Genomic DNA, 27,143 nt, shown 5'->3' on the forward strand with positions numbered 1-27,143 from the left:
TTCTTCTTTCTCAGTTCAGCATAGGTTAAACCAAAAGACCTGGGCTGCAGCCCCACCTGTTTTCAGGTGGGTGCCTGCCGTAAGGTGGGTGCAGGTCTGTCATTCTCCAGTCCCACCTCTGTTGGCCTAGATAGTGACTCACCTCACATGGTGCAGACCAGCTGCTTTGGAGGAGAGGAGGTGTGATACAGGTCCCACAGCTGTGCCGAAGATGAGAGGCTGTTAGGCTTGCAAGACAGGTCGTAATTGCTAAGCGCAAATTGTTATTTGGTGTTAAAGTGCTGGGAGAACATAAATGAAAGCAGAGGAAATATTCAGTAACTGCCGAAATGGACCTACAACACCCGGACCAAGAAGGTATTTCATTAATTACTTTCTTGAGTCCCCTTTGGGCTCAGAAGACAGCAGCAATAGCATTACTTTTGTTTGCAGCTGCGGGTTTTGTTTGACTGAGATACGTGTTCTCTATTTATATCTTAATGGGTTTTGACACATTTCTTTTTGGTGTGGGAATTAATTGCATACAATTTACCTAGAGCCTGTACTTCGACCCACGTGTCAATCATTCTTCTTTCCTAGTGTCTCGAAGACAGCAGCAGAAACAAGGACTGCTAAGAACAGCGCAACCCTTCCAGCACAGGCTGAGCCATTCAGGGCTGCAGCTGTTAAATGCCAGTGCAAGTAGGTATGTGATATTCAGCATTTTAATTCTACTCAAAAAACCACACTGAAGGAGCAGTAGCTGTTGTTGGCCTGAATTCCAGAGAAAATCTCTCCTCCTAGAGACCAGCTTTGTCATTCTGTTTCACTTGCCCAATATTTTCTGTTCAAATCTTGAAGAAATCTCAGAGGAAAATAACAGAAATTAGTGAGGGACTAAATTACTAAGAAGTAGTAAAGTAAACCAGTATCTCTTTCACAGATAAAGCATAGCTAACTTTAAACCGGCAAGGGGCCCTAACCTGTGATAACCCCTCCCGACCCCAGACAAAAGGCATGACCAGAGCTACCAGGTGGTGCCTTATCAGAGCAAGACAGCACTGACGTTTGAACTGGTGTCTGAGTTTCTTGAAATTTGAAAGATATGGTGGGCCTAGGGAGTTGTTTCAGAACTGTTCCTTGTTAATAGGAGTTTGTTACTATCTTAAAAATAGCTTACCCTGAAGAATCATCCACATCTGTACCTGCCTGCAGGGAGGGAGGGTCGGGAGGGAGCATCAGTAATTGCCCTCTTGAGCTGGGACCCAGAAGGCAGGTCTGCCTGCGCTGTCCTTGCTCCTTCCCACCTCGTCCCCAAAGATGATGGAACATGTCACAGGGTATTTGGTCATCTCTCCATCATGCTTCGTCACCACTACCCATAATCTTGACAGTTTGTATTTATCCAGGGGGAGAGGAGGTGAAACAAACAAATGAACAAAAAAACCAGAAGGAAAGCTGGAGGAGTAGATGTGGAACTAACAATTTCTAAAACTGTAAAACCTGTAGGCTTTGGTTTTATGGCATCATGGTGGATGGCTGCACAATGAAGAGCTGGCTTCTGTTGTTAGCAATACTATCAGCAAATTCCCATCCAGCTGGGAAAGACTTTTTGTTAATACACATCATGATTTTAATAGCATGTGTGTAGGTGGTGAAGAATTGGATTTTTTTAAACTTTATAATCAAGGTGAGAGGAGGCAGGCACAGTACATGAGCGAAACATGCAGTGTCAAAATACTCTCATTTATTATCCCCCAGGTCACACTGGCAGATCCTTCCCACCTCCCACCTACTGACTGGTCATAAAGTTGAGAACTATACCCTGCTCTGAGCACTTGGCTCTTTTGATTTATTTATTGTAAAAACTGAGCTAAAGATGGAGAAGAAGTACCACTGAGTATATCTGTTCATGTCAGAGGTTAAAAGTGATTGCTCACACTTTGCGTCCAAAAAATGTCTACAAGCAGACCTCTATGTAAACAGTGCCTATGTAAGGGAATCTAAACAGTGTTTGCTTAGTACAAGATGGAGAGGAATTTGCAAAAAAGAAAAGATACATCAAAGACAGGGCAATTAGTAGTTTTACTGTTAATACATGTAAATGCAATAGAAAACTGGAGCTTTGCACCCTAGTAACTTGCATTTAAAGCACAGCCTGCTTCATCTTCACAGGACTGGTTTCACTCTACCCTAACGAGAGGGAGACCAGCTCCAGTGCTGCTTTTTGTTGCACAGTGGCTGTTGAAAGGGGTTAGTTATCTCCCCTGTCCCAGCTGTGCACTCCTGTGACTTCCCTTGCATTAGCTTTTAAGTTCTAGAGGTTGTGTAACGGCAGGGTGAGCCGAGTGAACAACTGACACAGCCAAAAAGCAAACAGTTTCAGCATGTTGATCTGACTTATACTTGTGACCTCACAAGATCTGATACAAGGGATGGAGCTCAAGGCAAGGGAGAGGTGGCTGGTGTAATGTCAGATCAAGTCAGGCCAGGGCTGCCCCATCGTCACCAACACGATGCCCAGCTGAGTGGCCATACATGACTCCACTTAGAGACCGGCTCAGAGCGGTAGCCTTGGGTTGGGATTTTTCACTCCCTTTCTAAAATGTAATGGGAAGATTGATTGACAACTCAGGTGGTTGGCCTGGTGTCACTCATGGCCCTGTGCTAAGTCCGCTGGCCCACAGATGTGCTGGGGACAGCCCTGCACTCACCGTTGGGAAGGACAGAGAGCCACTCATCCCACCAGCTGTCCACTGCAGATCCTCAGACACAGCACGGCGTATGCTGCCGCCAGGGATGGCACGGCACCCTGGTTTCTGTGCTTCTGCATCAGCCGTGTTGGGTTAGGATGACATAGACTTTCCAACCCCTCCAATGTGGCTTTTACAGCTGAAATGTTTTGAGGTGGTTCCAATAGCCTTGGCCCTAAAACTTTTTTCCCTCTGCAGGCTTCCCTGGGGGTAATTTCATCCACAGGCGACAAACACAGCACGGACTGGTGTCAGTCTCCAGTCCAAAGTAACATTTCAGCTTTTGTCCGACAGAATTTTGGGGCTAGCCAGCTGTCAACTTAAATTCAGTATGGCCAAACCAGAAAGCTGATCCCTACACCCCCCCTCCTTTTTTACCCCCTTCTGGTTTTTCCCCTCCTCCTCTGTTACTCCCTCTTCCCAAAAACACTGAAAACATATTCCCCCCTCCTAACAGCAGTATCTACTTTGAACCAGCTTTCTCCCAAGCTGCTCACCCAGTTCTGTTTAAGCCCTCCTAGCTCCCATGATATACTATTCTGAAATCCAGCCTGTCCTGTTCGTTGACCCAACTACATCTCTCATGCTACCGGTTCATCAGCTCCTGCTTCTAATAAGGCAGTGAGAACAGAGATTTTACTACATTATTACCACACCAGTATCTTTCTACTTAGCAGCCAGAGCAGGTTGCATGGCAAAAGAAGAAAGTGAGGCCGAAACAAGATGTTTCAAGAAACATTTGTGATGCAGCCAGAGAAAAGCACAAGAGCATCTTGCTTCATGAATTCTGTAGCAGTGAGTTATGCCAGAGAAAAACTGAGACTCCGTATGGTTTTATCCTTTGTGTTGTCAAAGATTATTTAAAATTAATACAAGTAATATTTTTATCTCAGCATGATAGCAAGGGGTTGTTAATATGGTATTTTGTACTCAGAAGTGATTTTAATGTAGTATCAGAAAGATTGTGACATAGGGCCTTGCCTATCTCCCAGTATTTTGTGTGTAATTGTTCCTAGAAGTTGGAAAAACTTCAAAAGCAAGTTGAGGTCAGCTTAATTCAGTTACCTCACCTGAGGTAAAAGAGCATCTGAACAAAATATAATGACTCCTCTCCTCCAGGAACAATTTTGTGAGGTAGGATTCTGACAGAGCTCAGCGAACAGTCTTAGGGGATTTCCTTTGTGGATGAGTGTGGTGTGGAGGCTGTGTGAGCAAATGCCTTAGAGGAAGCTAGAACAGAATAGCTGCTTAAGATTAATGACGGGATTCCTTAAAAGCTACTTATGGGAGAGGTGATCTCTTATGTGTGAGCCAAAGACAGTTAATTAAAATGGGTCAATTAGCCTATCAAATACAACATGTATCCAGAGTTCAAGCTTTTATGTATCTACACCAGAAATTGTAAAATAAAGGGAAGGGGAAGACCTACTCGAATCATAAAGGGCAGATGAAGAGTATGAGTTGGTGAAGAGGTACAATACTTCTTTCAGCTTCCAAGAGTCCCGCACTTGTGAATAGGTAAATGCTGACTGTCATGGGTGGACATCACAGCAACTGTCCACATCTGCAGTGTCCTTTGGTAACGGGTAGAACAAACCACAGAGACAGAAAAATGTGCAAGCTAACACTGAAACCAAACCATTTCTTGAGTGGAGGAGTCAAATCCCAGCTGTGTGAGCAAAAAGGGAATTGTGAGGAACTCAGGCCTTTTCCCTCTAAATAAATGTAGTGGCATCAGTAGCATGACAGTAGAAAAAACTTAAAATGTTGAAGGTTTTGTCCTAAGGAGGCATCTCAGATATTGAATTTTAGCACAAATTCCTGGAAAGAAAAGGCAAACTCCCCTTGATAGAATCAGTTTGGGTGACCCTAAACTAAATGGAGTGAGCAAATACTAAGTCAGTTATGTGGTAGAGTTTAAAGAATAGACTGGTGAGAACTAGAAACCTTTGTTCTATCAGTCACTCGAAATGCATTTCCTTCCAAATGTGTCTAGAATCTGCACAAGCATCAATGTATGTAAATTTGGAGATTAAAGCAATAATTCATACTGGTAGGAAAGCATAATGCATTTCTAGTATGAATGCCAGTCATCCTCCATAGGTTACATTGCTGAGCAATGAATAGGAAGTGTACGTGCTCCTGATCAAAACTGAGCATTTCAGAAGGCACACAATCTATAAAATGTCTGGGGATCTTAATGTTCAGAATGAATGAGAAACTGGCTTCACAGCCTGTCTGTAAGCACATGATAGATGCAAAGCAGGGGCTGAGATGTTTTTGTGTTAACCAAGAATCAAACATTTAGACATGCCTAACCCTGATTTTTCAAGAAATTCTGGGCTCATAAGGCAACGGTCACAATCTGTACTGTCTGGGGGACAACAGTAAGAAGCCTTTGATGAATCACCCCAGCTCCTACAGTCCAGGCACCACTATGCAAACTTAAATACCAAATAAATTAGCATTTGTCTCTGTTACACCTATTCACCTTCAAACTTGCCAACAGCTGAAACAAATGGCTAAAATACATGACAAATGAGTGAAAAGCAGCATACTTAGGTTTAGGTGCATGTCATTTAATAACTACCAGATATTCCTTTAGGCCAGGTTTTATAGTGTGATTTACTTTACAGAAATAAGAAAATACTTTCCAGAAATACAGAAAGCTGAATTCTATTAGGAAGAAACTATCAAAATGCTCCATATGATTTATCAGTTAGAACACTTTCCTAAGACTGGAGCCAAAGATTAAATGTGATTTTCCTTGTGGATAGAGATGAGCTTGATGTGATGTACATGAGTGGGCTATGCAATTATTTGCTAGTCACTTTAGTAGAACAGTAGAAAGACTTTTGAATTCTTTTTCCTGGATTTGGGCAATAAAACACAGCTTTATGACACAGATGGGTTAAGCAAGCACATCAGTCTGGTATCTCCCTCTTAGAAGACAGTGGGTCTGCCTGAGAGAGACTTGAATTTGCAATGTGGGAGCATGGTCTCTACCAGGTATTTCAGTAAATTCCTCCTGCAGTTTCTTGGGAAACTCATTTGGTTCAATGGCCATCACACAAAGCTTGAGATATAGGACAGCTGTGTGTAATTCTCCACTGACACAGGCATCAAACCGGCCAGAGTTAGGATAGACTTTCACTGACGGTCTGGCCAGTATTAAGCTCTCCCTCTCAGACTTGCTCACCCACTAACTGTAACTCCCCAGCCCAACCAAGTGGCCATAGCTACTGCCTGAGCTTGAGAACCTCATTCCCATCAGGTTCAGAGGTGAAGCCCGGTGGACACATTGTCCCTTTCTGGCCAAGAGCATGAGACTTGCTCTGTGCTTCAGTTCTGCAGGGCAGCTGCATCCCCCAGACCTGTGCAGCAGCCCCCAGACCTGTGCAGCAGCCCCCTGCTTCTGCTTTCTGGGCTTTGCTGCTTCTTTTTGTCCCTCAGATGGAGAAGCCCTCATGCTCCTCCCTAAACATCAGTTCAGACAGGTCCTTCCTCATGTCCAGATTCAGTCCTGCAGCAGAACCAATGGACCACCAATGTTTCCTTCACTCAGTTGTGTGGTCTAGAGATCCACGGTATGTAAGATCGTCTGGTCAGACGTTAGGGGAACAGAAACAACACGACCACCGTGAGCAGGTGAGGTGAGGAGAACAGATATCCTCTCCTATATAGCAGAAATGAAACCTTGGTTAGTATGAAGAAATTGAAACAGCCACCCGAGTGATGAGGTAAGCAATCAGGGCATCCTGGCTCCTACTTTGTTTTTCCTTAGATGAGAATATTCTTTGGCCATCTTTTGCTTGAGATGCCTTCCTGTGGAGTGCAGTGGAACAGGGAGCCCGGCACAACCCAGCTGCAGACTGTCCCTCAAAATGTCATAAACCCGAGTTCTCTGGTGTTTTTTAAATGAAAGAAGTGAAGCTGGAGTTGAACAGACCTGAGTCACTGGCAAATCCTTTATACAGGACAGCAGTGGAGGTCAGTGACAGTCATTTTGGACTAGTTTGAGTCAATGGGAAGGCTGAATGAATATGTCAGGTTTAGTGATGGGTTTAGTACAAACAAAAGGCAAGCAACATTTTGAAAAAAATAATTTTGATATTTTCAAAGCAAACATTTCTTATTTTAACTTACATTTAGACATTTATTACCATATCTTTACAAATACTTGAACACTGTTTTGAGCTTCTGAACTGGAGAACAAATTATTCCTGTCACCATAAATAAAATACAGTGATTACACGCTGAAGAGTTAAGCTCAAATCTGGGCCTGAGGCGGGTAGTGGGCATTCTCGTTTCCTTCAGTGCTTGAAAAAGTAGTCATTTATAGGATTACGCACAGCACACAAATTGCAGAGGGACAGGCTTTATGTTCAGCATTATGTAGCACTGCACTAACTTCTTAGCTGGAAAAGCACTCTGCAAATGTCCACTACCTGATGGATGAGGATGGGACAGCAAGGATTCAAAGCCCCTAAAGACAACTCAATCCAATCCAGGCGGTACATACCAAATTCCTATTTGATGTATCACGACGGCCTAAAGAAAATCCCTGACTGAGAGACAGAACAAGGGCTGAGGAATAATACAGCTGTCATTCCTGGCATGAAGAAACATTTTTTTTAACTTCTAAGACTGATTGGATTTTCATTTGCTAACGTTTCTGCCAGGCTTTCTTTCAATGAAGCATTGAGAGTAGGATGGAATATTTCGTAGGATACTTGAGAGGAGACAGAATGGTCCGATCTGCCTTCAATTTGTTCTTAAATTAAGATTAAAGGGGAAAAAAGGCATGATGCAGGGAGGGGGAAAGCAAGGCATAAGAGCCATCGCAGTGATCAAATTCACCCACAGAGTAGCTCAGCCTGACATAACCCTTAGACAGCTGATCAGGTGGTTTGCATCCTTCTGCAAGGAAGGACCTGGCTGTGGTCAGGATGTGGTCCTGGTTTGGGGGATGGAGGTGATGCTGTACAGCATTAGCTAGCTTTTCTTCACAGACTTCAAAAAAGTGTTGAAAGTCAGACAGCAGGTAGCATTTCTTCCCTGGAGTCTTCTGATGAGGCTGTTTATTATGAAGTATTGCTTAGCCTGGAAGAGACAAGTGTATTGGTCTTGCGGGTCAATAGTAATGTATTTACAGAACATCTAAATTGTTAAAAATGAAAGATGCAGACATAAAACTGAATGCTTTCAGTGACAGAAGGATTGAAATACTGGAATGTGGGCTCCATTTTCCTTTTGCTCTTCTTTTCTCTCTGTGTCTTCATATTTTCAACTCTTCTTTTATGCAAGTATCTACATTAAATTTAAGGCCATCTATATGAAAGGCCAGTCACCTGCTTCTGGACCAAGGTTATAGCAGGTCTAGGCTTTTCTGTGAAGACATCTTTGCATCAGAGACCAAGGATGTGGTATCTGATGTTTTGTGAACTGACACATTATATTTATGGTTCCTATGATTCATCACATCAGTTTGAGTGAATGGACCTTTTTACCCTATAATTTAAACTGAAGGATATTGAAGGGCAGCTGAAATTTTCCCCAGCTAAAAAGAAGTCTCTTTTCTGTAAGTATTGGAAGAAACTCCCCAAAAATGCAAACTGTGCTGATGGCTTTTCTATAGAGCAAGTGTAGGCTCATTAATATTTTTTTTTCTTTCTAACTCCTCATGCTATTTTATAGTCTCCTGCAAGTGGAATATGAATTCAAAGATTATGTTTCAAACTTGCAAGACTGTGTGGGTTTGAAAGCAACCAAGACAAGTAGCCCAGTCCTAATTGAGACCTTTGTTAGTGCAGAATCTAGTAAAATGAACTAACAATTTGGAATACATTAGCTGTCACTTCAAATGCCAGTGATAATTTGCAAAACACTCACAGCAATAATGGGAAAAGGCATAAAACGTCAAATTTGTAGTGAAGCTGACAACAAAAAGAATATTCACTGTGAATTACAGTCTCCCTGATTTGCCAAAGCTCTTACTGGTTCTGCTTTAATAAAAGATCTTCTCTCAAGGGATTTAAATACAGTAGATTATCTAACATGCTCAACTAATGCTTTAAGTTGCTTATCTGAAAGCTTATCTTTGATGACTTGGAAATCTGTGATCTCTTGCTAACGTGTTTGGGAGTGTGATTAGTCAGTTTGGTGATCTGGCTATGTATCACCTGGACAGGTACACATGTGGTCAAGGACCACTAACCTTTCTTTCTACTGGAAGGCTAGTGGCTATCCCGTTTTCATCGCTGCCTTATTTTGGAAAGCTGTTCTGGAAAACAGTAACAACTGACCTGGAAAAGGCATCAGTTCCTGCTGTTCTGCAGCTACTAGAGAAGATGAAAATGTTCAGAATGGAAAAGTCATCAATGAAAATACTTTGCAAAAAATTCAGAAAAGGCAGGTACACATTGATCAAAAGTCAGACATACGCTTGGTGGAAATTAAAACTTCAGAGTAAGAAAATAACAGCTCTGCTTTCTGACAATCTGTGCCAGTTACTAAAAATATGTTAATGAACCATTACACCTCTAGATGCATCAGATATGCACAGGCTGGATTGTAAACCTGGGTCGTTAGGAGTTCAAATAGCCTGGCTCATAGCAGGACCTGGGAAAGGCAGACAGTTTTGTCTAATTCTTACTGAAGGGGTAAGAGGGGAAAGAGGTAGCTAAGCTATGTGACAGACAGTGATCTATAAAATGAAGTATTCAGAAAAGGGCTTAAGAGGAAGAACTGGAAAACTGTGCATGGAATACACGACAAGCTGGCTGCAGAGAGAAGACCAAAAAGTCAACCTGAGAACTACAATAAAGGCTGATAAGAAATCTGTGGCAACATGGTATATGGCATATATTAATTACCCTAGTATTTACCCAGCCTCTTAGACCAGTTTTGTGTCCCAGGAAAGGCCCCACATTGTCATGACTTGAACTCAAGTTATCCTGATTAGACGTTCCAGATTTTTGCATATTTGCTCTAGTAAAGATACAGCAAATAGCTGCTGTGCAGATAATAATGACGGAGGCTTTAAATCTTCTGTGGCTTCTGTTACAGCCTGTATCCCACAATCTGTTAAAAAAGATCCCTGCTTCCAGAGCAACCAAATCTAGGTTGAGTCCTACCTTAGCCTCGGGAGAACCTTCTGCAAGAAATACACAGCTCTGCTGCAACAGGTCGGTCTGTAAAAACTAGTCAAAATGTTATGCTCCCAACTGCTGTTTAGGTAGCTTGTGATAGTTCTTCACTGACATACGCAGCCCTTCCTGGGTAGGGCATATATTTAGAATATAGCTCAATAGGCCACCGTGGTGATGAAGTTACGTGGTATTTTGGAGATGAACGAAGTTTAGCAGAAGGGAGGCTGCCCTCATCTTTCTGTCCAGGCCTATAGCTCTGCCTTTCTTTGCACTGGCTCTGGTCCTCGTCTGACCCTGTGTAGAGCTAATCCAGCTCATTCAACCAAAAGAAAACTATTGACTGTCCTATCAAATTAATTTATTGCTGAAGGGGCAAAAACCGCAAGGGCTCAAGTAGATGCAGGACCTTTTTTTAACAGCAATGGGAATGCATGACCTCAGGCTGTAACAGGTAAATCTATCCGTGGGCTAATGTACACCTGTACTTGTGCAAAATGGAGTTCTTACTACAAAATCACATTCTCAGTTTTGTACAGATGCATCCCACCTTGTCACAGCTTCTTCATTAAGAAATCTGGTCTCCAAGCATGCATAAAACATCTAATTGTTATGGTAAATATTTATATTCTGCACTTGTGCAGATCAGAAAAAAAAAAGGATAATGTATTAATATTACATGAGGATGATGAATTATTTTTCTATCCATTAACACCTATGGAGGATGAAAATGGCACTGCCGTTTTTCAGTCAGCAGTCTGTGTGGCACCTGAGTATCCAAAGATCCTAAAATAGTAGGAGACTTCCAGCTCTCTGATGATAATTTTTAACAGCTCTGAATACAGCTCCAAATTCAAAGGGCCAAAGGAAATCTCATGTTATTCCAAGAATCAAGCAGAATGACCAAGGTAATAATAGACCTGGCATCCTAAGTAATCCTAGACAGAACAGTGATGTTGTGTGAATTAAAGCAGTCATGTTATGTGTGATTCAATCAATAAGGAGTTAAAGGGTAGGAATATAATGAAAGCAAGTCCACATGGCTTTATGGAAACAAGTCTTGACAAGCAGGCCTGACTTCACTTTTTGATGAGATTACAGGTTCGTTTGATCAAGGTAACCACATGGATGTGATAGACTTGGACCTTCCTAATGAATTTGATTTAGTACTGCTTGACATTTTGATTAAAACATTAGCATTATATAGCCTTAATAAAACACATTAAATAGATTAAGATCTGGCTAATTGATAGAGTTCAGCAAGCTGTTCTAACCAGATACTCAGCACTGACTGGGGATATTTTTAGTGGGGCTCTGCAGGCAGGAACACTATGCTTGCTGCCATTTGATGTTCTGGAATTACATAGAAACATGGATAATGTTGGCAAATGTCCCGAAGTCTAATGAGGAATGGGCAGCTATGGAAAGTCACATTTTTGCCTGCATTGGCATAAATGTATTTCTGGTATTTGATTACATCCTTTCTCTTCAGTTCTGCAGAAGCACAGGGGTTCTTGCAGGGTATAGGTGCAAGGCTGTGGTCTAGCCAGCTGCTGAGGAGCATACAATGATTTCTCTCAAGGGTCATCGATCTAAACTACTGATTCATGTATTATTGAAAAGAGTAGTACGAATCATGTAAAAAGTGTAAACTGTGAAACTACCACTTATTACACACTTCTACATGTCTTTATTTAAACTGCCAACAATACAAGCCTGAAATGAAAATACATTCGCAGCTTTACAAAGTCAGGAAATTCTAGCCCATTGGCTGCAGCAGAATTTGCTATTGAAAATTAAAACGAGAAAGCCAGATGAGGTAAGCAAAAATACCCATAAGAGAACTGACCAGAACATCAATGATCAGTCATATACAAAGCATATACAATCTCCACTACTATCACTTTCTGGTCAGCTGATATAAGTACCTTTCTTGATTCTCCATGTTCTGGGTCAACTCTTGAATAGGTCTGAGATTAGATAATGCTGAATTAATATTAGTCTCCTTTGCTAGGTTTGATTCTGAACAATCTTTTTAGGTGACAAGTTGTCACAAGCTTACCTAAGCAAAAATCAAAATGAGAGTTCATTCTAATTTTGATGGTGTAAACTGTTAAAGATGCTTTCTTTCTCAGCAAAATCTGGCTAGCAAACTGTTACCCTTTTAAAACTTGGTTTCTGTTTGACCTTGCAGAACAAGATGACTGATCAATTTAAAAGATACTATCCAGAAGAAAACACTCAAGAATATATTCTCCCCTTACTATCGAAAATAGAGACTCAGATACATATATCCCACAATGCACTGGGATGTCTTCTTTAATTAGTTATGTATCAATTTAACACCTAAAATCTTTCCACATTGTCATCATTTTACAAACCTACTGTTAAAACTCTTGGTGTCAAAACTATGCAGCCTCAGAAGTGTCCTACTAAACATCAGTACCATCTAAACACAGTGCAAACCAGCAACTGAATGCCTCACCTGTTTATGCCTTTCTTCACTAAACAAAAATAAAATGTCTTTTTCTGTGTCAAAATCACATTTTTCCTTTTTCTTTTCTTTCTTCTTTTATTTTTTTAAACAACAAAACTCCTCACCGGCTATGTCATTCAATGGGACTCCTTCCTGTGCACATCATCACTATTACTGAGTATTCCTGTGTCCTGCACTGTCCCGTCTCCCTTTGTACCATTCCACAACTCCTATTTACACCACTGTCTCTGCTTCTGGATTTGTGTTCAGCCTAGAGGAAAATTTTCAAAAGGGACCTACATGCCTTACATGCATAAGTAGTGAACCAATGTATTTCTCTCAGGTGGTGTTTTTAAACAGGACTGCTCAATGTTTTGCTAGGCAGTATCTGGTTTTGCTTTTTTTCCCCATGTTTGTTTTCCTAACAGCACATTGGCAGTGTGAGGATCCTTGCCCTTTTGGGTACTCTGAGGTACTATCTAAATCATCAATACCCAGCTCTTCATACTGATTCTCTGAAAGACAAATGTTATTGATATTCCAAAAATGTCTGCATCTTATTCTACTTCCAAAGGCTTTTATAATTTTTCTAATTTTGGTCCTTCCTTTTCTTCATTTAAAACTAACCCTCTTATCTCTGTCCTCCCTAGAACTGTGAGACCATTATGTTATCAGATTTAGTTCCTCTAGCACCCCCAACTCCCAGTCTATTCTGTTTTGCAAGTCTGTCCGTGACATTTTCTTTTCATTTTTAACCTTATCTTTCCCTTTCCTTTTTACAATACATGTTGTTATCTTTCTTTTGGCCTTTGTTAGCTTTTTGTTTTCTCCCACTTGCACTGCCTGTGGTGAATGTAGTATCAGTAGGACATGACATTTTTCAAACAGCTTCAATTGGGTTTTGACTTCTCCTTATTCTCCAAAACCCTGCACTTACATCTTCACAGATTTGCTTACTCAGTTCCATCCTTTTTCATTTCTGCCTCCTAGCCACAGTCCTCATCTCTTGTGTCTCATACAAAGATCTGTTCCTCTTTTGCCGACTACAGAAACCTATCAACCTTTCCAGTTTCATCAGCAATGTACCCTTTATTTTTCATGGGGACGTAAGCAAAGCTACAGTTATGCTTTGAACTTTGCTGCGATCTTTTTATCGTTCAGATGGGGAGTACCTGTGAGCACACAGGGATGAGCTCAAGTGGGGGAAAAAATGTATGTATGGAGCTCAGCATAAAATAAACACTCTTGCCGTGCTTCACAGAACTGTGACCTACAAAAAAACAGATTAGGTATTAGAGCGGGTATCAGAACTATACTAAGCACTCCTGAAGAATTTGCAAAATGAGGTGACCAATGTGCATCACTTCAATGGTTTTATTATACAAGATGCTGTGTATTTAGTACCGTGGAGAACAAGTTTGCTTCTTACACCATTTCTGTCGGTTCCAAGCTTCCAACCATGTTAGCAGCGCTGTGCCGTGAGTCACTGTTAGCAGCTGCCTCGCTTGCCCCTCACTGCCTAACCTTCCCGCCGAGACCCCGCACAGCTAGCGGCCCCCCACTTGGAAGCCCGAGAGCCGTCCCACGCCAAGTTCCCCGACTCGGAGCAAGCCCGGAGGGGCAGCCCTGGGTTACGATATTCCTCTGGGGAAGGAAAAGGGGGCGCGTATCTGAGGTGCCGGGCGGAACGTGCCAGCCGATGGGCCGGACCCCCCCGCGCTCTCGCCCCGGCGGGAAATGGAGGCTCCGGCTCCCTCAGGGCCTCGCTCTGTCACACCGCCAGCACCGCCGACACAGGGGGGGTGCCTGGCCTTCCGCGGGGGCTGAGAAACCGACTTCAGCGCTCTCCACGGATACGAACTAAGGCGGGCTGCGTCCATCCTGCCAGCCCCGCTCCCCCCACCCCTCCCCGGCCCCCAGGCCCCCGTCACAAGGAGCGCTCCCCCCCCCGGCCCGTCCGCAGCGCTGGGGGCCGCTGCCGCTTCAGCTCCCGCCGCAGTGGGGCGGGGCCGTCGGCCCCGCCCCCGCAGGTGCTCCGCCACGCGCCTGGCCCCGCCCCCGGGCTCCGCACACACGGCTTGCAACTTGCCGGTGCAGCCTTTTTCCATTGGCGGGAGCGCGTGTCCATTTATGCAGCGTCCCAATAAGAAGCCGCGGATCGTAGCGGCGGTTCATCCGTGCGTAGCAAAAGTATCGGCCTGATGGCTCCGCCTGCCGGTGAAAGTAGTCCCCGCCCGCCTCCCCGCTCCGGCCATTCACATCCACGCAACTTGCCCTCAGCAACCAATCGGAACCTGCTGCTGCTGTCAATCACCAACCTTTGCCCCGCCCCCGCAGTGGGGCTGGGGCTGGGGGCAGGCGCCCGGTTGCGCGCTGGTGCGGTGGGCAGGGCGGGGCGTGGAGGGTGAGCTGAGGGGGGGAGGAGGAGGAGGAGGAGGGGGCGGAGGAGGTGGTGGCGGCGGTGGTGGCGGAGGAGGAGGAGCTGCGACTGCCGCCGCCGCCGGCGGAGGTTTCAGTACCTCGGAGAACGGTACTGAGCGGCGGAGAAGTGCTGCCGCTCTCCTTGCACCTGCCCCGCTCCTCTCCTGCCCTCCCCCCACCCTGCCAGGCACAGAGGCGCCCGGGGGCCGTTGGGAACCGTCGCCTCAGAGCGAGCGGACGCGCGGTTACCCCCTCCGAGGGAGCCCGGTCCCCCCTGGAGCGGCCCCGGGGGGACGGCGACGGCACAGGCTCGGTGACCGCGACGGGCGGGGGGGCTGAAGTGGGGTCCGTTACCTCAGGGACGGCACAGGTGGTCAGCGCGGGACGACCGGGCTGGCTGAGGCGGCGCGGGTCGCGCGTTACTCACGGAACGGCGGCCGGGGCGGCGCGGGGGGGAGGCGCGGGAGGTGAGGGGCTCCCACCCCGCCGTGGGGCGGGCGGGCACCCTCCCGTACGGGAGCCCGGGGCGGGGAGGGGAGAGTCGGGGGCAGCCGCAGCTGCCGGCACTTGCAGCGGCGGGCAGGCGGCCCGAGAGCGGGAGCCGCGGCGGCGGCGGCGGGGAGAGGAGCGGAGCCCGCGCCCCCGGGTGCTGGCGGCAGCGCTGCCCCTGGCTGGCAGGGCTGGAGGGGAGCGGGAAGCTGAACGTAGCCGGATTGTTGTAGTTTTGTTAAAATAACCAAGTACCGAAGGCAGAGCTTAGGCAGAAAAGGTAGAGAGATGGAGACTACTGGTTTGGATGGCGGCTTGAATTTTTTGTTTACTTTTCGGTTTTAATCACTGCTAAATGTGGATTTTGTGAGAGGACCCGATGGCGGTTGTTCCATTGTTCTGTGTTTGAACGTAAATCTTAGTTTTGCTGCTTGTGGATTTTTTTTTTCATTATTTATTTTTTAAAAGGACCTTTCCAGGTAGCTTTTACGTCTGACAAAATGAAGCCTTTCTATTTTTCAATCAATTATACCTAATATTGACACTCCGGTACGAGAGACTTAAAGTGCTGCCTCACTCAGAGGACCATTAAAGACTTTCTCTTTCGCTACATGTAGCTGGATGTGTCACGGCACATCCTTTCTCCCCTCCCAAATCTGCCGAAAGATTTTTCCAAAATGAAGAAATTTAATTTTCGCAAAGTTTTGGATGGTTTAACCGCCTCGTCCCCTGGTGGAAGCAGCGGTGGTGGCGGTGGTGGTGGAAGTGGGGCTGGCGGTGGCTCCGTGCACCCCGGAGGGACTGCAGGAGCTGCGGGGACACCCAGAGATGAGATCCAGGAGACGCTCACTTCAGATTATTTTCAAATTTGTAAGGTAAGGGCTGTAATATTTTGTTGGGTTTTGTTTGGGTTTTTTGGTTGTTGGTTGGTTGGGTTTTTTTTACTATGGAAATAACAAAAGCTGTCTTGTGCATGGGGGCAGTAACATGATACCAGTAAGCCTTTTACTTGAGAACTGCAGTGGTTGTATAAGGACTTTGGTATGAAAAGACAGATCTTGGTGCTTTTTTCTTCCTGCTGCAGAGTTGGGGTGGCCAGTAGATTCATAAAAAAATTTATTTCAGCAGTCAGGGCCGAATCCTAACTTCACGCTTGGACCCCAAACTGTTAAGTTTGTGGGCAGGAAAGCAAATCCGTCGGTGCTAATACAGATAACATTTACAAGTAATTAGAAATTCAGAATTGTATACATCTACTTCCCCTCTCCACTCTTCTCATCCTCTCTTCCTTTCCTTCCCTTTTTTAAGAAAAAGGCACAAGCTAGAAATAAGAGAAAGTGCAGGGATTACGGAACCTAGCACTTCAATTATTTGTCAGGGACTGGATGTAGATTCAGGGTGTTCTTTTAGCATTAGTACTGAAGATTATGATTATATGTCAGTAAACTTAGTGGTACCGCATAGATATCAAAAGTTGCCAAATTTGTTTGGCATTGGTTTTTATGTGTTGGTTAGGTCCCTGAGTGGGAATTTTCTCCGAGTACAAAGCGTAAAATGTCCCTGTGTCTCTTATGTTTTATGTCTGTTTTTTGCAACAAAGCTTTCAGTGGTGTTCTTAAATGCACAAGCAAAAATCAGTACAAATTGTTTGGTACTTCTGACCAACCCTGGAATATGAAAATCATGCTTTGTAATGAAGACCAAAAACAAAAGGAGAGATTATATTATGCTCCTCTGCTGTTACCTTTAACTTCAACATTAATTATGTTGGCTTTACTAGAAGTTTTATTTCATTATTTGTTTTGCTTAGAAGCTTCAAACCCAGAATTTTTAATTAGTGCAATTTACATTATTAAGAGTAGATGAACTTCACCTCTTAAGTATACTTTAATTTTATTAGCCAGATATCAATTGGTTTGTAATTTAGGTCACGGCCAGCACATTCTCATTTCTTTTTGTGATTTAGGAAGAAATATAAACAAACACAACAAGCCTGTGAGACAGTTTGTGTGCTTCACAAGGACCAGGTCTGCACACAGCTTTCCTGATGTCAGATACCATGATTCTAATTCTATTTGGTTTTCAGCTACAGCTAGTGTCAACACTCTTACAGAGTTCAGGGGAAGAAGGGTGCACTCCCATGACTTAAAGAGTCAGAGACCTTTGGAATAGGTTCCACATAATACTAATTTCTGCAGGCTTTACAGGTCTTTGCCATCCTGAACCAAAACACATTCAGACCTTTTGAGTCAAATTACTCTGTAATACAGAGTGCTGGTGATCAGTGCATTAGAATCATACCTGTTTCTCAAGGTTGAATTCGACTCCTTTTGCATATTTACACAGTAATTTTGTGAAACACCAGGTATTCAGTACAGCAATTTCCCATTTTTGTCACTTCAGTAAAAATGTAATGCAAATAATGAAGATACATTAAAATATCATTAGAAAGTCTGACATCCCGAGATTTCTAAGAAAGACTAAAACTCAACATGGTTCTTCATGTTAAAGTAATTTGACAGGGACAAAGATGTGTATTTAGCATGATACGTTTTTATTTTGTCAAGTATATTTTTGCAAAAATAGACAACATTAGATGAAAATAAATTAATTTTCTGCCTAATCTCCATTATTTCCCTTCTTTGGCTTGATATTACTTGAAGACGGTGTTATGTTCGGATAGATCTACTTGGAAATATATATCATAGATCTACTTGGAAATAGATCTACTTAGTGTATAGGAATATGTCATTTTGAGAAGATTTCAGAAGGCAATATTTGCCTGTCTCAGCTCTCAGGTTAAAATGTTCTCAACAAAGTAAATATTTGTATAGGAAGGCTTTTAGTTGCTTGCAGCAGTACTTGCTTATGAATGCATGGTACTGCAGAAGTCTACTCTGTAGTATACAAAATACCAGCTTCCTTTTTTCAAGATATAAAAGTGTGCTAAGCAAACTTCCAAAATACTTGGTGATTGTGTGTTCATAAAATACTGCAGTGTTTATTCAACAGGCTCTACTTAATCAGCTCTATTACGGTTTAGTAACAATACAAGCATGTTTGAGTGAACCAAACCCCCACAGGCCGCTATCCTGCGTTATGTACTATGCAAGTGTACCAAAGCCAGTGGGACTCGACGCAGGCGCAGCTTTCATCCTGCATGCTTCAGGGTGCAGGAACCGAGCCATAATTTGTACCTCAATCAATTTGAATTACATTAAAAATACAGCAGGGCACATATAATCCAAGCTTTGTCTACCCTGAGCTTTTGTTGTGTAGAACTTCAGGTATTTAGGTTGTGTATTTTATGTTAGGTTACATAAGTTATATAGGCTGCATATTTAAGGATCCACGATCTATGATCTTGCTGCACACTGAATTAGGTAAAGCTAACGGCAGTTTTGGTTTGTTATGATCTGCAGAATCAAGGCAAATGGACTTGCAGTCTAAGTAGCACTTCAAACTGGTTTTCCTTTCTTTGCTGATTATAAAATCTTCATTTAGATATAGCACATAAAAGCTGACTCATAGTTAAGAATTAAAGGGCATTGCCCTGCAGTTTTTATTTAAATAAATTTTTTTCTTTCTGAAGTTTGTGGGAGGTCTGCTTGACTAAAAACACAGATCCAGTCCTCTACCAGAATGCTGTTTTTATTGGTAGCACACCTGATTTAATTAGTAGCACACCTGAAAGCTGTCTCTCCATTTTGTGACATTTCTAGGATGCTTATTACCACAGTATCTTTTTGAGATATAGATTACAACTTAATAGAAGTAAATTGAATTTTGCATTTCACACTGAGATGTTCGCAGTGAGTTACTTTTGGCATTTATATTTAAATCATTAAGGTAATTTTCTGTATTGAAAGACTAAAAATGAAGTATTCTTGAAACTTACTTATGAAATAGCTGTGCCCTTTTCTAAGCATGGGAAGTTTATATGTTGGTAGCTGTACTAATGAACCAGTGGCACCCTTTTCAAAGTCTTCATGTAACATACATTTTGTCAGAACTGTATTTTGTGACATCAGGAAGCTGAAGTATACTTTGTTACATCTAGGGCTGCTCTTGGGATTTGGCTATCCAAGTAGAAATCATTAAAATACCAATTATAGTTCACATTAATTGAGTTGAATGTGTGAGATGGTAGCATCATGCCAAAAACAAGTCATGGTGCATTGGAATGTGTTAGTGAAGTCCATATTAATTTTAATGGGGATAGACCATGTTTCCTTGGGTTTGCTCCTTTTTATTTTCCCTCTCTATATATGCTTTTTTTTCTGGCAAAGATTCTTTTTTAGGCTTGCCTGTGTTTGTCCATAGCATATAGGAACTGAAGTACAGCACTGGGGAGAGATCTCCTATTAATATAGGAAGTGAGAAGATCACAGTTAGGGTGCTGTAAATTGTTTGAGTAGAACTTTGAGCGGAAAGAACATAGAAGGAGAAAACAGTGATTTTAATACTTTTGCAGAAGGCTTACTGTCTAGGGATGACGCAGTTGGGAAACGCTGAATGAGAATGAAGAAGTACATTTTTTGAACAGAGTGCATTTTCTTCATGAAAATAAGTCTCCCATGGAGAACTGCAGCTTTTCTTGAAGAACAGTAATAGGGTTGAATTTGTAGAGCATGGTGTTAGTAGGGTTGTGCAGAAAACGTTTGAAATCAAGATCTCAGTTACGAGCATGGTAACAGTTGCACTCTACTAGATGTACAATTGATCTAGCCCAGTGTGTTTTCTTTAGCTGTAGGCGGCATCTGGGTACTCTAGAAAAGGTTCAAGAACCACAGAATTAATCATCTTCTCACAGAATTATTCTCCAAATGCTGATGGTTATGAACTGCCTTAAAACCCCGGAGCATGACATTCGTTATTCTCTCCAAAACTGGTCTTCAGTATTAATTACTGAGTAGTCTTGCTATCTAATTAACATCCCTTTGAATCTTGCTGTATTATTAACAGTATAGTCATAGTTTCAGTATGTGCATTACCCAATCTTTATAAAAAACCCATAGAGACCAGAATAGTGTTTGGTTTTTGTTGAAACTGATATGGATGGCCAATTACAATTGTGCCTTTCTAACCCTACTTATCTTTGACAAAAACAGGCCTTCAAGATGCATCCAATCAATAGCCAATTTAAATACCTTAATTTTTTGGACTTCCTATAAGGTGGTCTAAAAATTTAATGTCTAGGGTTCATGGATGGTAATGCTTTATTTTGTCACCCCATGAAACTGAACTTTTAGTCCCTCTGACAGCAGTCAAGTAGGTACTTTAACTGCAAATGCAACATGATGCTACAGTTCAGTGATAATAGATAGAAGATGAATTTTGGAACGGCAGGTTAAGGACAATTCTGTAGTAGACATAGTTCTATTTTTGGTTATGAATAATAATAATAATGAAAAAAATCTTTGTTATAAGGTATCCATAGTGTCTTAGTTAGCTTGAGCTATTTGGTTAATGTATTGTTTCCTTAGTGAGGTCATTTGGGGGAAAAAATAAAAATGTGTGTGAAGTGCTACATTTTGGAGAAAACACATTTTAAAATAAGTATTAACCCTTACTTGTAAGTGTTCAGCGTTCATTCAGTACTTACATGGTAAGATAATATTGGGAAGGATTTTTCCTATATACCACAGTTTGTATCTAATGCTAGGTGCAAAACCCTGTTCTGTTTAAAACTAGGGAGTCATAAATGACACTTCTGTAGTTGGGTGACGGTAATTTTATGAAATGTGTGATGAGCATAACGCATTTCTCTTTTTTTTAATGTTTGTATTAGAAATAGGACTCATCAGTGGTAAAGAGCATAGCATGTTAGAAGTTGCTTTTTTAAGAACTTTGGAGATTTAAGGCTACCTGTAGTAGTATAACTGGACTGTCTTGGTGGGTTTGTTTGGCTTTTTTTTGCAAATACCTATCCTTTTGCATCACAGTTTGATTGTTAATCAAATATTAATCCTAAATGCATTACTTCAGACCCTTTATGGCCAACACATGCAATTATAGTTTCAAAACCATTTTAAGACTCTTAAGTTTGCAAAACAAAGCAAAGTTCCAAATTTCTTAAGTTTGCTTGCACATACAGCCTTTAATTACATGATCCCGTATTTCTTCTATAGGTATAATTTAGTAAAATAGTGTTTGCTAAATGGAAAGCACTTCAATATTTCTTTGCATACTTAGAACTTGGAGCATACCTGAATATTACGTTCCCCATGGACTTTCGCAACAGAAGTGCTCACCACTGTATTTTTGAAAGCTTCATAAACGCTAATGAATTAACGTTCACAATATTTCTGTGGAATGACAGTATTATTATTCCTGCTGTATAGATGAGGATCCAAGGCACAGAAAATCCCAAAAGACAGGTTGTTTAGTGTCCACTGTTTTGAGTTTCCAGCTTTTGACATATTTAACATTTTTGTACCACTTTCGACTTCCCATTGTATCTCCCTCTGTTTTCACATTCTGTGGCAAGTATTTTGCACTCCTACAGAGTAGTTTTTAGGCAAGTTATTCATACTGTCAATTTATATGTCCACTTTACGTAATCAAAACAGCACTGAATATCCTTCCTGTCTCAAATGACAACAGATGGAATTCTGGCTTTACACTGGACCTGTGAATTGTACCCAAGATGCAAGAGTATCATCATCCACCATTATCTCAAACTGGTCAATCACAAAATGAAAACATAATCAGCAGTCCCATGTGAAAAGCTTAATTCATGGTCCTTGGCTTGGTCATTTATAAAACTAAGTAATAATGGCACTGATAAAATTTCCTTTCTGCAGTTTTCTACCTGAATTGTACCTTGCACCTTCCTATTTTATACCAAATAGGCAAGTTTGGCAGACAACAGCTCTTTAATTGTTTACATTGGGTTTGTCTATAGGACAGACCAGACTGTACTATGCATGGAGTGAGGCAAAATGTCGATGGCAGAAGAAGGTAATTCAATTAATCCCTACAAAAGGGGAACAAATTCCTGTTGCATAGCTTATCTTAGTTTGCATATGTTCTAACTTTCCTGCTTTTTATGGTTGACCTTGCATTTTTAGCAATATAAAAATCATAGAATATCCTGAGTTGCAAGGGACCCATGAGGATCACAGAGTTCAACTCCTGACTCCACACATGGCAACCTAAAATTAAACTGTTTGCTGTAATTTTGTGTGCCATTTCAAGTGGGTTTTGAGGGGGAGTTGTTCTGTTTTTTAATCCAAGCATTCAGGAATTTCAATCACATGGTGTCCTTAGATAAGGAATTGAAATTCAGGATATACTTTTTCCTCACAAGAAAGAGAGAATGTCCCTCCTCACTGAAAGTGTATTTTAAGGATAGGCTAATATTCTCTCTGCTCAGGGGTCACTTTTTCACAAGCATTTGTTCAGAGATCAGACCATCGTAACAGAACTCCAGTCTTCCTTTCCTGAGCTGATGAGGGGACTGGGAAATCCCTGGATATCCTAGAAATGGTGAAAAAAAAGTAAAAGTGGAACATATTGAGGAATGCAGTGTCTTCAGATTTACATAGCACAGGCCTGACCCCTACAATCCGGTGTGGTGATGCCATCTCTCATCTTGTGAGAACTGTACTGAGTTTATCCCTGGGAAACAGGGCTCTTCTCACAAAGTTAATTCCAGTCCCCAAGTTTTCTCTTGTTGTCTTTCCTTCATTTTGTGTTCCATCGTTTTTATCCTCTTAACTGTTATTCCCTGCTAGTGGGAACTGGACACACTGTCACCTCACTTGTGGGTCACCAGCGAGTTAATGAGGAGTTTTCTAACTATTGAAGTGGGAAAAGTGATTTTGAACCTCTTCTGGGAGGATGGAGGGAATTCAGCCTGGTTAGCCCATATCTGAGGGAGTGTTCTGATCATAGAGCTGTTGTCTAAAACCGCTTATATAGGCAGCTTTTTTTTTTTTCTACTTGTTTTGGAAATAAAAAAGACTTAGACTTAATTTTCTAAAGAAATGACTAAAAAATTACTTAGAGGTTCATGAATAAAAGTATGAATTAGTGGGAGATTATTTTTTTCCAAGTAGAAATACATATACTGTGTAAAACATGCAGCTGTCCTCAGTGGATGTGGACTTCATAAATCCAAGACAGAACCAAATCTCACTTGGTTAATTTAGCTAAATCTCCATTCATATCTGACTCTTATTCTGAGACATCTGATACTCCCTGGTGTATGGTATATGCCCAGATGCCTTTCTGAGGTCTGTGTGAAAATACTGTGAGAAGTTGGTATTAGTACGTTCACTTCATAAACAGAGAAAAGGAAGTAGCAGAGAACTGAATTAATACACCCTAAGCTACATGAATGTACTGGTCTATTGGCTATTCTAAGAAAAAGTGTTTATAAAAGCAGCTTATAGGCATATATTAATTTGTTACAATGTATGTTGAAATCATTATAGGGGAAAGTTAGAAGATTATATGATGAGAGGTATAAATAATGTGGATCTGTGGAGAGGAGAGAAGGCAGTATTGTTAGGTACAGATGGCTGGTAAACACGCTTAAATGTAATAAGATGTTATCTTTGTGCAGTGCTGTGTCCATTCCTAACAGATCACCAGCAAAGACTATGAATAGTAAAAAATACTAGAGACAATCTGTCGCTGGTAGCTAGGGTCAAAGTCTGATGAGGTACGCTTTTTATGGTTCCTTTGAATTTATATACAGTACTGGGAAAAAAACCCCAACCTTAATATTTAAAGGCTTTGAGTTGATGAGTGCACATACTCAAAAGTAGCCTTACTGAACTCAGTATTATATGTGCAGATACAGATGTATATAGCAGCACATCTTTTTGCAAAATTTGGATCCAATCAATTAAAAATGATTGTTTAATTTAATTTAAAAATTTTCTATATAAGAATGCTGTGTGGTCATACACTCAAAAGTCAGGTCCCTTATTCGGCTAGTATTCAGTTATGACTGTATGCTTGGAAATTAGTCTTTATTGCATATTTTGATTTTCTTGAAGTCTCTGCTTATATTTTGTTCCTGTCCTCCATCACATTTGAACTGTACACAATATATGGGAAGGATGGATGCAATCCTGTGTGTGTTCTTTGCAATGGTTCCTGTGAGAAAATCTCTGCATTATCCACTGGACATCACAAAACATCATGCTAAATAAATTATGAACGCCCATCTTGGCTTTGTTCATCCCATTCCGTCTATTGTATCCCTTAAAGGATGGATATGTGCTTTCAGTTACACCTGTCTGGCAGCAGTTGTGTTACATTCCATTGTAGCTGTGGATAGAAGTTAATTGTTGTGGGTCCAAAGAACCCTAGTTTATTCATCGGTTGTCCCTACATATATTTTCAAGTGTTCACTGAATGAGGCAAAGGCAGGACAACTGCCATGTGGTTATGTAAGCAGAGATGAGATTCTTAGGACCGTTGAATATAGTGTCTTCATTTGTGTCTGTGAGCTATGCCCTCAGTAGCATTATGGGGAGCGCAGTGCGGGTTGCAATGTCCAAGATCTGCTGGATTTCCCTGCTGTTAGGGCAAAAACCTGCCACAAAATATCTCTGTTTCATTTGGAATATATCTTCACCATATGTGTGGTGAGATGCTAGCCAATAGCTCTGGATTAAATTCTCAATTCAACATCAGAAAAAACTCCTTGAATTGCATACAGAAAGAAGATAGGAGAGGATTAATTACACATTAGCAATATATAGTGAACAAGGTTGTAAATGCTAGTAATGAAATCTGGTAATAGCATTTGTATACAGGAATGCCAAATCATGTTGCAAAATAAAAAATTCCCCATAAAAAATGGGGTTTAACATGGTCTTTCTATAGCTTTTCCAAAAAAAACCCAAAACAAAACAAACCCCAAGCAAACAAAAACCCCCAAACCTTCAAGAACTTTATCATAGTAGCAACATTTTCTTCTATTATAGTAGAATGACATTTTCTTGCAAAATTTTTTTTTAATTTCCCAATGATTTTTTTTTTTTTAAACATTCTGAAGGCAGCAAACAAAACTTCTGCTTCAGAACAGTAACCAGTCAGCCGTAATAGAACAGGACATAATGAGCCTATAGGAGTAAAGTTCCAGAAAATCCAAAAATGGGAAGACATGCAAAATAAATTAGAGTTATTTCTATGTTGCTCTGGTGTGACTTTAATAAACACAGATGTGTTTTTTATTATTTCTCATTAAAGTTATGAAATTGTTATTCTCTGCATCCACAGTCGTAGTGAAGACAAAAGTATTTTCCTTTCAGCGCTATCAAATATGTTGAATGATTTTATAATTCATGTAAGTCTCCATAAAACAGATCTCCATCAGACAGATGATATTCTGAACCAAGCTATTTCAAATTCTAGACTAATATGCTTAAATGATGCAACAACAACAACAAAATCAATATGAGCTAATATTTGAATTACTTTGACTATAATGGTTCCCCATTTGGACAGAAGTCTTGCTTAAGTAGGTAGGCCAAACTGACCTTTGAAATCAGTGGTTTAGGATTTTTTTTACTATTATTTTACATTAAAGCTAAGGCCAAATATAGTTTTTTTTAAAGCCTGTGGCATTTTTCTATAGGTTGGTGCCCTACTTCTTTCCAGCGTAAGTGACAAAATTGGGAAGTCTGTTAGGGTATATTTACTGAACAGTGGATGCAATTCCTTCATTGTGTTCTCAATCTTCTTCCTTTTTTGTATTTTTTTTTTAACTTGGTAGAGTTCTTTTGGAAAGAATGGGAAGGGAAGAAGTGAAAACATTTTACATACAATGTCTTCTCTTGAACATAGAATTTCTCCAAAAGGGGTAATACCTACCTTGGGATGATCATATTCATGTATTACCCTGTAACTTATTTTATTAACTTACTATGCTGTAACTCAGTGCTGTGGTAGATGTGGCAAGATGGTTTTGTTGTCAAGTAGTTGCTTGGCCACAGCAACACTGATTTAAGTATATCAAACAATTAAGATTAAAACCCAACCACTCTGCTTTGAGCAGGGCAGGGTTGGACTAGATAGTCTGCAGCGTTCCCTTCAGACCTCACCTGTGCTGTGAACTGGGAATAATGCAGTTCAAGGATCAATGTCATTTTATTTTTCTGTATTTTTCTGTCTGAATATATTAATTTTTTATTTTTGATACACTACAGTATATTTCAAAGAACAAGCATGAGGAGAATGCTTTTGAAATTCAGAAGGCCTTACTTTTCCCCTGTGGTTCACTTAACTTGGCTATTCGCATTATGATTCTTATTGATACGGATGGGACCATCCTTATTTGATGGTCCTTAACATCCAGCTTGCAGAACTGAAAATGACAGTGGATAACCACATCTCTGAAGTTTCCCTTTTTGTCATGAAAAGAGGAACTTCAGTGAAGACTCCAAGATTTCTTCATTTTAGTTTGGGGTTTTTTTTAAGACTAATTGTCTGGACGATGCCTTTGGATGTACTCTCTTTTTCAGGGCCAAGCAGTATTCGGGAAATTGAAAAATTATGTAATGTGTGGTAGAACTTGCCTGTTTAAAAAACAGTCATATGGTCTGCATACAGACTTCTCAAAAATAGTAGAGTGGAAAAAATACATATAAAAAAATACAGACTTGATACTAATTTTTGAAACCTTATGTTTTAATTTTTAAAAATATATTAAGCTGCATCCAAAGGAAAAAAAAAGATTTCATTATGTTCATATGCAGGCTGAGAGAGTTGGGGTTGTTCAGCTGAGGGAAGAGAAGGCTCTGGTGAGACGTTCCAGCAGCCTTTCAGTACTTAAAGGGGGCTTATAGGAAAGATGGGGACAGACTTTTTGATAGGGCTGGTAGCAACAGGACAAGGGGTAATGGTTTTAAACTA

The 27,143-nt window shown here is 41.3% G+C and overlaps 1 protein-coding gene and 1 long non-coding RNA gene across 5 annotated transcripts in view; both read left to right on the forward strand.

The window, feature by feature from the left end:
- The window catches only part of LOC119147958, a 29,903-nt gene extending 17,533 nt beyond the window's left edge, over positions 1-12,370 (forward strand). The window contains exons 2-3 of the long non-coding RNA XR_005104250.1: positions 580-685; positions 12,075-12,370. This is a non-coding gene — a long non-coding RNA (uncharacterized LOC119147958). The remainder of the gene's footprint in view (positions 1-579; positions 686-12,074) is intronic.
- Positions 12,371-15,917: 3,547 nt separating this feature from the next.
- The window catches only part of STXBP5L (syntaxin binding protein 5 like), a 207,431-nt gene continuing 196,205 nt past the window's right edge, over positions 15,918-27,143 (forward strand). For all 4 annotated transcript variants that reach the window (XM_037387448.1, XM_037387449.1, XM_037387450.1 and 1 more), the window contains exon 1: positions 15,918-16,141. In XM_037387448.1, coding sequence (XP_037243345.1) covers positions 15,944-16,141 — 198 coding nt within the window. In that variant the 5' untranslated portion in view covers positions 15,918-15,943. The remainder of the gene's footprint in view (positions 16,142-27,143) is intronic.

Source organism: Falco rusticolus, chromosome 5 (genome assembly GCF_015220075.1).
Source record: "Falco rusticolus isolate bFalRus1 chromosome 5, bFalRus1.pri, whole genome shotgun sequence".
In the NCBI taxonomy this organism is placed as follows: Eukaryota; Metazoa; Chordata; class Aves; order Falconiformes; family Falconidae; genus Falco; species Falco rusticolus.